Source organism: Molothrus ater, chromosome 2, assembly GCF_012460135.2.
Source record: "Molothrus ater isolate BHLD 08-10-18 breed brown headed cowbird chromosome 2, BPBGC_Mater_1.1, whole genome shotgun sequence".
Classification (NCBI taxonomy): domain Eukaryota; kingdom Metazoa; phylum Chordata; class Aves; order Passeriformes; family Icteridae; genus Molothrus; species Molothrus ater.
Genome location: NC_050479.2, coordinates 29912219 through 29924583, shown reverse-complemented (window position 1 = coordinate 29924583; position 12365 = coordinate 29912219). Strand labels below are relative to the sequence as shown.

Sequence of the window (12365 nt, the reverse complement as noted above, 5' to 3'; positions counted from 1 at the left end):
TGTCTGGTTCCAGAGGGGAGTGGCTTTGGTGGGTACCTGGTGTCCAGCCAGGGTCAAACCCCACCCAACTACTATGTTTATAAAGGGTCTCTTCAAAAGTACACAGCCTACCCCAACAGGAAAAAAAAAAAATCTTACCTTTGCTTCATCATTTAAAAGCAGTAAAATCAGTACTTATACACAGCCTCTTCAACATGAGCTGATAAAAATTGTCAAAAAAGTCACTTGACTTACCAAAGGGAAGGGCAAAGATCAAAAAAACCCAAGGAACCAAACCAAAACCCAACCCTTCCTACAGGCCCAAGAAAACCAACCCAAAATAAAGTAACAGCAAGCAAGAGAAAAATCTTAATTTGCAGTGGTTTGCTGGCAGAAACTGTTTTCCTTTAGGCCATATTCAGATCTGGTTTGTTACAGTCTTCTACAGAAGATCCTACAACTGGATTCAAGAAACAGCTGAGTAATTCAGTAGTTTGCCCACTAGACTGGAGCCAAAATTAGCTGCAACTGCTGCTTCCTCAACTTAAAATGGGGAATCATATCTCTGTATCTGTCATTGAATCTTCACTCCCTGACCTTGCATGGTTATAGCAACTAAGAGGCAACACAAGGGATGCAAATGTGGCCTCCAGGCACAAGGAACAGTAGCTTTAAGGACTTCATCTCAAAATTGCAGAGTTCTCCATTTTATTTTATTTCGTCTTCTTCATTCACTGCCAAGCCACTTATTGGTTGAATCCTTGGTTCCTGTGCCCTTTATGAGAAATGTAGACAGATTCAAATGATTTTAACCACAGCGTGAGGAAAAAAAATAAAGCATCCACACTTCACATTGACTTGAACACTTCTATTTTGTGCTGTAGCTTCAGCAGAGGAAGATGGGAAGAAAACCACAGTGACATAATGATACATACATAATGTCACTTCATCTTATTTCTTAAAGTCCTTAAAGAAAAAAAAATATAGTGCAATTCTTCTGTACCAATACAGAAAAGAAACATTTCTGTGGCACTTCAGGAATAATTTTGGCCTACAAGTAAAAAACTTCTGTAAAATGTGTTACAATGAGTTCCCAAGACCACAGGCTTCCACAGATTTCTCAAATGTGAGGCTTCTATAACCTCCATTCAGTAGGATATATATTAGGATAGATGTACACAGAAGTCAGATTAAATCAGTGCAGCAATTTAGAAGGGTAAATATTATGTCATATAATCCACAAGTATTGGAAAAATTACGAAATCATTCATATACATTAATTTTTGAAGGTTTTTTCTTTTGACTCTTTTCCTTAACCCCTTGCTAGAGATGCAAAACAGAATGCCCTTACTTACAGAATGGAGGTTTTAAGTAAAGGAAAAAATAAGAAAATTAAAAGATGGAAAGAAACAAAATAGGAAATTTAAAGCAACAATGTTTTGGGCATCTACCAAGAAAGGCAAGAGAAGAGACTTGAAAATGCCTCAAGTTCCTAGGGAGAAATGAAACACATATTACTGTAATAAAGAACTCTGAGGATATGTACTGAAATAAAATTAAAACAATTCAGAGTTCCATATATGAATTCCTATGGTGCTGCCACTGGAATCACAGAGTTTTCAGAAAATATTTGAATGCTAGTAGGCAGTGGAAAAGGTAAAGAAGAAAATGAAAACAAATACAAGCACTATCCATGACTGACCTGAAGCAGGAAGAGTGTGCACTGATGTGTTCAAGGGATAACTAAATTGCATAACCCCCCCCAACCAAACACTTACATAGCTGACTTTGTACTTTCGTCAGGTAATGTAATGAAGATCATAGAGAACATTATCGGAGCAAAATACATTTTTTCCATGTTTCATATGAAATACAAACAATGGTAACTTTCAAGTAATGAGCTTGAACAGTAAATAGCACAGGAGTGCTACAACTCTGTACAGATCTGAGAGTAACCTCTCTTCAGTTAAGCCATGCACACAAATGAGGACTAAAATAGTAACAAAACTGTACTTCTCCTGTCACCAAAATGTCACTTATGGCTGAGATGAGACAGGATGCATTAATCCAGATCTATGAACTACTGCTAGATGCTCACACCTTTAGTCATTTGAGAGAATTAAGAAGGACATTTATTCTTAAAGTGAAGGTAGAAAAATTGCACAGGAAATATAAATAAAGAAATTATGACAAAGTTCCTCAGTAGAAATTATTACTAAACAGAAGCCACCAGTTCAAATTTCAATAAAACTTAAATTCAGCCTCAGTTTCAGTCTGAATGGCCTTGTATTATTCTAAGATTAGGTCTTCTAGTACATGAAGTTAGCATATACCCAATTCTGTTACTTGGGAAAGACCAGGAGTCAGCCGGGGTTGCATGATTACTCCAAAGTGCCCACCCATTATCTGCAAAAAGTGCTCTGGACAAAACGTGCTACACAAAAATCACATAAGCAAACATCCTGTTATATAAGCTACTGTCATAACAGACAAAAGGAAACAGACCACAAAATAAGAAATTAAGGCCAAACATATTGCAAATTCTCCTGATTAAATAACAAAAATTCACCTCTGATTCACCCTTTTTAAACAATCTTTCAATCTAAACACTGTTTCAAAAATGAGCTACAAGCAGGATTTGTGCGTTTCCCGACATTCTTTTTTCCCCTCCAAAAAGGTTAAAAATACATTTAAAAAATCACAGCCAGTACAATGGGAACCTGTTGGAATAACATCTGTCTAAACATCCCTGCAGCAGAAATACACATGTATACTTGTTTCCACAGGAACATAATGTGCTCTCTTTAAACATCATGTAATTACTGTACAAGCCTGGCAGGTGAAGATACATCTGTGCAATCCAAAATTGTGACTACTGATCCTTTAACTTCACACTTCCATGACTATGGTATTTTTGTTTGTTTGCATTCATTATCACAATAGCAACTAATGCTAGTCCCACAGCTAGACTTGGAGGGCCACAAGGACTGAACTCCTGAGCAATTCCAGAAAGGAGTGGGGCAATAATACGTCCCACTGATGTCACTGACTGTCCCACACCCAGGAGTGTCCCGCTGGCCTCGTTCCCACCGACAGTCAGCTCCAGATCAATGATACAGGTACGGCCAATAGTGGTGGAGAAGGCCAAGAAGGTGGAGGACAGAATGACCATCCATATGCTCGGTGCTGAGGCATACAGGAGAATCAGCGTGCAGGTAAAAGTGCTGGAGTGCAACAGAAGTCTGTAAGTGTTGTGCCCATAGAGTCTTGTTATTGGCCCGAGCAAACAACCAGCCAGGACTCCAAGCGCACTGCTATAGCTCATGAGGTATCCAGAAAACAAGGGTTTCACCCCAAATCTCTCCTCCAAGGCCAGAGTAAAATTACTATAGTACAGCAGTATAGCAATAGACATCAGGAACCGTACTAAAAATACATCCCACAAATTAGAGCATGCTATTCCTTTAATTTTCTTCAGCACTGTTGCAGCTTGGATCCATGGAGACTGGAAAAAACTACTGTTTGTCACAGCTCTACTAGTTGCTGATTTCAAGTGATGTTTATGATTTGCTTTTGCTGAGAAACTGTTTGTTTCTTTGTCTTGGTAATGGTTCCTATTGCTAGTGTTTTCTTCACTCCAGGGTAACATCCAGACAAGACCTATACAGATGAAGAAATTAGTTGATTTCATTCAATTGCATCAACTTTACATGGAAGATATTAGTTTGATTGTAACAATTTATAAAATACTTCAACAATACCTGTCCTTAAAAAATTTGCAAATATTAAGTCTAGTGTTATTCGTAGTATTGGTTCAATTTTAAATGCAGTGAAAGCAAGAAAGGAAAGCACTGAAATGCCAAACTCACATGATATAACCTAATCAATCTAATGGCTAAAGCTAAAATTCTGATTTCTAGTCTTCATCTTTGGGCACATCAAAAACTGCCATTTGTGTCTGAATGTAAAGAGGACATAGGCAGAACAAAGGGGAAGCACCTGGAGGATAACTGTTTCAAAATTCCCACCCTTCCACATAAGTTCAAATTCAAACAGTAGTACTGGCATACAAAATGATTATGCCATAAATGATAAACACACTGTGTATTCAAGGTATAACAGATGGCTTAAAAGGACAAAATGAGGAATGAAGAGACCCAAGATGCAGAATGTGACATACAACTTACCACCATTCAGAAGGAAGATGGAGGCACAGATGAAGGCCGTTTGGTAAAAGCCACCTTTGAGCTCTGCAAGATAGCCACCAACAACAGGTCCCAGAATGAAGCCCACACTGGAGGCTGCATTGAAGCGCCCCATTACTAAAGGGCGATCCCTCTCCGAGACCAGGTCAGACAGCAGCGCTTTAGAGATGGACAGTGTGTGTTTGAAAATACCTGCAGCAAAATACAAACAAATCAATAAACATGTATTTCTTGGTCCAAAAAAAAGACAGAATCTATCTCAAGTCACAATGGTGCAAATTTGTATGGTTTATATTTTTAAAATCCCATTAATCACAAATTCTTCAGTGCTGGAGTAAGCAGCTTTGTGGGGTTTAGATGCCTCGTGGGTTAGGCCTCAACATTTCAAATTATTTTCAGAAAAAAAAAAAAGAGAATTCTTGATTTGTAGAGACTTTTCAATACTAAGGTTCAGTTGGTGCTACTGAATGATGATGCTATGCAGTCATCCATACACCATGATTTCTCCCGTAGTAATTCTCAACCTGAGACTACAGGGAATTTAAACTGCAAAATGCAAAATGCCAAGTGTTTACTCACCTACAAGGACTCTAGAAATAGCAAACAGGAACACTGTGGTGGAATTTCCAAGAAGGAAGTAACCCAGTGCACTGAGAAGAATACAAGCAAGCAGGGAATACTGTCTTCCTACTATATCACTCCAGCAGCCCTTTCACAAAGCAGGAAAGAAAGATTAGCTTTTTGTAACACTAAACTATGTGCAGTGATCAATCAGTACTTCTACATTAAATTGAGAAAAGACATCAAAGGACTGTCAATGAAAGCCTAATAAGCTTATTACACAACATTCCTAAGTGCTCAAAATTTGGAAGTCACAAGGAGAGCTCTGCCCTCCTGGCAGGCTACCTGCCAAAATTATGATTTCATTTAATGTTGTGTATACAGAATTTTTTAAATAAAAAAACGACCCTTTTAAAAAGACAGTCCTGCGATAAATACCACAAAATATTACCAGTAGAAGCCTTCTGAAAATCTTACCATTATCAGTCACAAATATTTGCTTGCATTACTCAGGCTGCTATGTATTAAGACACTTGTTGAACATCCTAAAAGCAATGATCTTGGCTATGAAGAGTTTGTTATCTGAGCACAGACATGTAAGAAGTAGTTTGCAGAGGGCAAACAGAAAACTTGCATTTATCATGCTTTTAAATCAGCTTGATTTCCAAGAGGAAATAGTTTTTTAAGAAAGTAGACAATGGTCTTGCACTTCCAAGAACATGCCACAAAATTACAGCAGGAAATTATCCCAGGTGTCCTGCATAACAAACCCTGAAACAGTTCTTTTATGAGACACTCTCATAGTATGTTCTCTTCAAAACTAGAAAACTAGTACCAGGGTAATATTAGGATATAAAAATCAGTAGCTAATAGAAAACAAAATGAAACAAATTGCAAAGATGCAACGGTTAATTTAGACCATACAGTGAATTACAAGACATTGCTCCTTAAGTAGAGAAAGCAAACTAGATCACAGGCTATGAAAAGCTGACTCATGAGAATCCTTTCTGGACAGGCTACTGCACTGCAGGAAACTGCTCCACTAGCACCAACACTAGAGGAGCTAACCCTGTGTAACTGTGACCTGCTCAGTAAGGTATCTCAGCCCAAATCTGTATTCTAGTGTTTGTCTAAAAACTGTATTCTCTTTGGGCCTGAAAAACCTGGCAATTCCCCATGAAGAAAACTGCCATTTCTCATGCAAATTGAAAATTGGTTCCTCCAACCAAAATGCTTGTATGAACACTTTATGCATTTTCAAAATGTCAAGGAATGGTATTATTAACCCCACCCTTTTCCCCCCCTACAATCCATAGAAATACCAATATGCTCTGGAATGCAGTGTTAGAACTCACCACAAATGTGCTGGTAAATAGCTGCATTATACCATAGAGAGATCCTAAAACAAACAAAATAAAAGTGTTAAAAATTCAGCTTTTTTTTTAAATGAAAACTGCACAGAATTTTAAATTATGAAAAATGGGAAAGCATGGGAATAGTTTACTGGAAGAATGGGAAGAGGGAGCAGGACAAACCAAGGGTGGAGTTTAGTACTTAATAAAGGAAATTGTTTCAGAGAATGACAAAATAAAAAAGAAAAAAGTGCTGAAAAGTTGTAAAACTATGTAAGGCAAAATGATGTTGCTTTGTATGGTGTATTAAACAAAACCAATCTTGGCATTTATAACTGCTTTCTCAGAATCAGGAGAGAATTTCTCTACTGGAAAGGACTTTCCACTTGGTGCTTCAGTCTACTACAAGGCACCACAGAAGCCCTGAAGAAAACACTACCCTACTTTCTCATTTTGGAGGTTAGGAGTTTAGCAGCATTTAGTGACAGAAGAGAAGGAGCAGAGAGAAGCAGAGAGAAACATCTGCTAGACTCTTTCATTTATATGAATACACCTCAAAGCTATTTTTTTCCTAATGTTAAAAATCAAAGCAGACTGTTGAAATGAAAACATATGTCTGACTAGTTTCTGCTTAAAATAATACTTTCAACTCAGTATAGAAGCAGAATTATTTCATACAAAGTGTTAAATAAGAATGCAAAATAATAAAACTGAGTAACAGCTCCCATGTCTGGGAATAAAGAAAATACTGTATCACTCCAAACCATAAACAATACCATAAAAAGTACTTTAAAGACACAAAACTTACCTAAACACTAAAAACTTTAAGATAAAATTCCAAATCTTCAGAATTTATTTGTAAATACTTGTAAAAGTGAATAAATATTTTGCCAAGACTGCTGTAAGGATTTTAATCAAACTGGGAACAGTCATGGACATTTGAAAGCTTTGGAGAACTAGCTGCAGAAGCACCATTTGCTAAGTGTAAACAACAATAAAACTACAAGCAAGATCTCTGGCTCTCTAAATTGCTAAGCTGGAGAAGCTTAGCAATTCTTGCATGCTGGAAAGTAGCTGTACAGATGCTACTGCAAGACTTCCTTGCTCTTTCCAGTTGTGCTCTTTCCCAAGCATGTGCTTTTGGCTACTGTCAGTGCATGAGTTTGGACAGGCCTCTGGGTCTAACACAGTATGGCTGCCCTTAGAGCTTCATGTGGAAATTGTCTTTATTTTTTATTATGCTATTAGCAAGGAAGAACTGTGTTCCAATGTCCAATTTGCACCAAGGCAAAATCCAGGCCTTATCTTACTCTTTCATAAATCAAGTACTGCAACTCACCTATGATTCCAGCAACTGTATGACTTGCTCCTAGAGATTTGATATGAAGATTCATTAAAGGAACCACTATGCTCACCCCAAATAAATCCTGAAAAGAAGGCAGGAAAAGTTTTAGTAACTTTCATAAAGACAATAGCAACCTGGCTTAATAACAGTCATCATTAGAAATATAAATTTAAAAAAAGTAAATTATCTCCCTATCAACACAAGGTTAAAAGAAAATTTTTCATATTACAAAACACATAAACTGAAAGATAAAGGATTGCCTCACAGAGGAGTTAAACCTATGAAAACATCAATTTTCTTCCCCCACTCTAGATGCAATCTTTCTGAAGATATATATTTAAACATTAAATATTCCTTTAAATATATTAAACTTTACCTGTTTAACAAGAAAAGTACTTTGTATTAGCCCTTTAAATTTAAAGTGGTCTACTTTCAATCACCTAAACATGCTTTTTATTTGTGCAAAGAACGTATATATTGAAAAATGGTACTTTCACCCAACTACAATGGGGAAGAAGCTACAATAGATCTAAACCTACTAACACACTGCCTTTGTGTATAGCTTAAGAAATGTGACAAGACAGAAACTTGAAAAAAAAAATAAAGGCAAAGCATAATTGAAAAACGTTTTGTAAGAGGAGGGTAAAGGACACTGCCCATCCTGAGAAGTACAAGGATCTCCTACTTGTTCCTTTTGCTTTATTACTTTTTGTTAAGCTCACCACTTTGACCCAGTAGTTCTTTTAGTACTACTACAATCTGGCACAGCATCCAGTGTCCCTAGGAGATCTATTGGAGCACAATCACCTTTCATCACTGACTGCTTGAACTGAACTAGACTACCTCAAAGACTGATTAACTGTAACAATGTGTGTCACTAAGCAAATTCTCACAGTCTGTCATTAATTATTTTTTGATGGTTGAAATCGAGGCTTACAAGGTTAGAATCATTAAACACATGAGCATGAACAAACAGAGCACACCACTTACAAACATCCTCAGTAATACAATCTTAGCTGTCATCTGTGAACCTGAAAGAAAGGTTCAGTGAGCTTGTCCAGGTCATCAATGGAGACATGAAGAAGTACAAGTCTCAGACCATACCCTGGCAGTACTGGACTGTACAAGCATGCAGGTAGAGCAAGACCCATCAACCACTATCCTTTGATGGGTAGTTACATCTTATTCCACTGTGTAATTCCTTCTGTAGAGTGACAGATATGCTGTATTTATTTGTCTGCCTACAGGAAGTTTGCATCACCACATCCCCTAAAAGGACACTCACTTGGTTGATTTTTTTGTGTGCTTCAGCTCAGTGTCAATAAACTATTTCAGGGCTGGAGAACCACAGCCTTTAAAAGTCAGTTAAAAGGAGCAGAATTCGCTGTAATATTTGCTCCAGGACATAAACCAGCTGGGTCGTTTCTATCGCCCTATTAAAAGTAGGTAAGACAGTTATCTTGACATTTCATAGTGCAAACTCATACTCATTTTGTATTCATTTTCCAAATCGTCGCTTTCAATTTCAAATTAATTAAACGGCACTTTCCTGAGGCTCAGGAATCACTACAGAGTATGAACCTTCTAAAAAGTCTGTTCTTCCAATGGAGGACTTTTTTTTTTAAGAGAAACATATTTTTAGGTTTTTTTTGCGGGGGGTAAATTTACAGGAACCACGGGTATTTCAAGAACAGGAAGCAGCTCTCTTATAAGCACCAAGGCAAGACTCAGCTTTTCGGGTGCTACGCTTTTCCAAGGCATTCAAAGGATAAAAATCCGACCTGTGTGTCGAACTGCGTGGCTGTTTGCAGGGGTAAACGAGCCCAGCCGCTGCACACCACCAGCGCTACAAGCCCTGGCGTTCCCGAGGGAACGCTGCAGCGATGCGCCCCGGCAGCCTTGGCCTGCAGAGGAGCCGGTTCCCGTTCCCGGGCGCGGCCGCCGGCCGCAGGCCCCAGGGCCGCCGCTTACCAGGAATCCCACCGCGTAGAGGCACCGCACGAAGCGGGCGGACGCGGCCGGGCTCGCTGTGGTCGCCCGGCCGCCGCCACCCTCATCCTCCTCCTCCTCCTCCATGCGGGCGGCGGCGCAGGGCCTGCGCAGTGCCCGCGGCTCGGCGGAAACGGGAGGCGGCGGCGCCGGCGGCGGGGGAGAGTGTCGCTGTTGTTTCGTTTGGCGCGGTATCCTAAGTGTGTCCTCTTTTTCGGGCGAAGATGAGGAAGAATAAGGCTCCCTGCCGGCCTCGGGAGCCGTCGGGATCCCTGCCGCCACCCTCCCACACACACCTCTGTAGGACTTTGCACTTCCTGCCTCCTGCGTGTTTGTACAGGGAACATTTTGCAACCCGGGCCCTCGGGACCTGAGGCTCTGGGGAGGGCAGGAGGAGCCAGGTGGAGCCGGGGGGCTTTGGAAACAAATATGCCATAGGAGTATGGTGATGGATCCCCTGCACAGTTCTGTGCACAGTGGTGGCTGTAGAAAAATGTCTTTTTGGCCCTTGCACCTCCGATCCTACGGACCCACATGGAAAGCGCCCGTGCCCCAGCGCTGCTGCTGTTCCTCGGCCATCTCTCGGGCTCAGCCCGGTGCCTGTATCAAGTGTTTCTGGCAGCAAAGTGTTTTCCTGCCTTGTTCGTGGCTTATCATGGTGGTACTGAGCCAAGGAGGAAGGGCATCCCTCTTTCTGCTTAGCACGTTCCCTGCTGTGCTGTGTTTTTGTTAAAAGTCAGGGATAGCTGGAATTGTTGCCAACTAGTATGTTATAATGCATCGGCATTGAAACCAGTGAGACTTTATAAATCTCAGAAGCACTGGTGGAAATGATTGTCACATGCAAAATACGACCACCCATCTTTATCTTGGAGTCAGAGGTTTGCTCTTTTATATAGTTGCTTGGCCAGGGATCAGTAAAACTGCTGCAGTTTTTAATTATTTTAAAAATGCACAAGGGAACAGTAGATGCTTTAACTTTTAAAATTATCAGTAAGAAGAAACTTTTGTAAAATGTGGATGACTCTTATACTTTAAAAGTCAGCCTGAGTTATAAAGTTTGAGGAAGATCATTCAATAACTGACAATAGCATAACTTCAATTTTATCTTCATGTTTCCAGAAGAAATAAATATCACAGGGTTGAGGATCTTTTACAGATTCAGTTAACAGAAAAGAAATGGGGAGGGGAATGTGATTTTCCCATGATTATTAAAAATTAGGCTAAAAAAACCCCAAAATACTAAAATGGTAAAGAAAGACATATTTATATATATGGAGCTTATTTATAAGATACCAAGGCAAAACATAGTTTCTGCATAGGGACAAAGATGTTATCAGAGTCCAGAAAATAATAACTCAGTTGTTTAATATCCCAGTGACTGATGTTTTCGTGTTGAGTTAACCAATATATCCTATTAATCTCTCTCTTTGAGGCCATTTTGAATAACAAATTCTCTCAGTGAGGTTTTTAAAATTCTGGATACAACACTAACGGAGATGAGTTGCACACAATTTCTCTGAAATCGACAAAATGGTGACAAGATGCTGAAATATTGGAGCATCCTGGGAACTGCTGCCACATTGTCTGCTCAATATTGCGCTAATTCTATCCTTGGTCATTTTAACTGATAGAGGAAATGGAAAGTGCCTGAAAATTTATTAGAAGAAGGTATTAAAGAGTTGGATGATTAAAAGATGATGCAAGGGTTTAGGTACTTTTCCTGGCGTCTAAGGGACATTGACTTCTATGCAAACACTGAGTCCAACTGAAATTTTTAATGTTTTGTGTTAGTCTCTGCCATAAGTCTCTGAAACCAGGTAGCTATTCTGTATTTTTCTCAGGTTCTGATGATCACAATGATCAAATATGATGGGGACAAAATATTGCAGGCAGGAATATTGAATTTCCTGGCAATGAAAACGGTTAGGTTTTGTATACTGTTTCAAGCTATCACCATGCACAATGACTTGTAAAGCAGAGAATAACCAAACTTTATGACATCAATGCAAACTGTTCATGGAAAAAACCCCAAGCATTTAGAGAACACATTGGTGTCTCTTCCTTAACAGATCTCTTACTGTTTTTTTCCTGGTGAACTTGATCATATTGCTAAAGAATTGTGCATCTTACATGTTTACATAATTTACATAATATATAAGAAAAATGCATTAATATGTGGTAATCGACAAATATCTCTGTTACTTTTAAACTGAAGGCAGATTATTTCAGCTGCCTCAAGGTTTCCATTCATGTTCTTTAATTGCAATTACAAAATTTAAGATAAAGTCTCCCAAATAAATAAATCTTGAGGTAAATGTTCTCAAATAAAGTGGTTTTATGACTGCTAAGGGAATTGACTAGCAATTAAAGGAATGAAATACAATGAAGACCACTTACCAGAGCCCTAAGGAAAATAGACCTAGTCTACTATATTTGGGAGCAGAATTACATAGTTGGTTGATTAAAATGCTATTATCAATATAGTACACTTACAGTACTTTAAGGTGTTTGACTTGTTACTGGATGATTCTTAAAAACAAGTACACAATAGATACTCAGAAGTGGCCAGCAGCATGTGTGTTCAGAAATGCCTAGATGATCCTCTTATTTCTATTTTTTTTCCTGTGACCTGGTAGTAGCACTTGAATGAAAATTAATGATTTTATGGATAATGCTAGAACCAGGAAGAAGATGCAGACTACTGTCACTACACAATCAAAGTACTCTGTTTTCATTATTTTTAAGTAATGTAAGTGTGAGGTGCATCATGCTAGAAACAAAGCATGAGGAGCTGCACCTCTCTGTTGTGACAGTGATTATGAGATGCACTTGGTAGTCATAGTACTCAGCCAGCAACTGTAAGTTTGTTATTGTTATTTTGTTGCCCCCCAGAAAAGTGGTCATCTTTTGACAAGAAAAAGAGGAACCAGA

The 12365-nt window shown here is 38.9% G+C and overlaps 1 protein-coding gene across 1 annotated transcript; it reads right to left on the bottom strand.

The window, feature by feature from the left end:
• Window positions 1-832: 832 nt before the first annotated feature.
• MFSD9 (major facilitator superfamily domain containing 9) lies at window positions 833-9867 on the bottom strand. Its single transcript, XM_036389530.1, is given in 8 exon segments — window positions 833-3639; window positions 4167-4376; window positions 4764-4893; window positions 6101-6144; window positions 7437-7524; window positions 9414-9568; window positions 9571-9685; window positions 9688-9867. Coding segments are annotated over 8 exon segments (1710 nt in total). The 3' UTR covers window positions 833-2851.
• Window positions 9868-12365: the final 2498 nt, after the last annotated feature.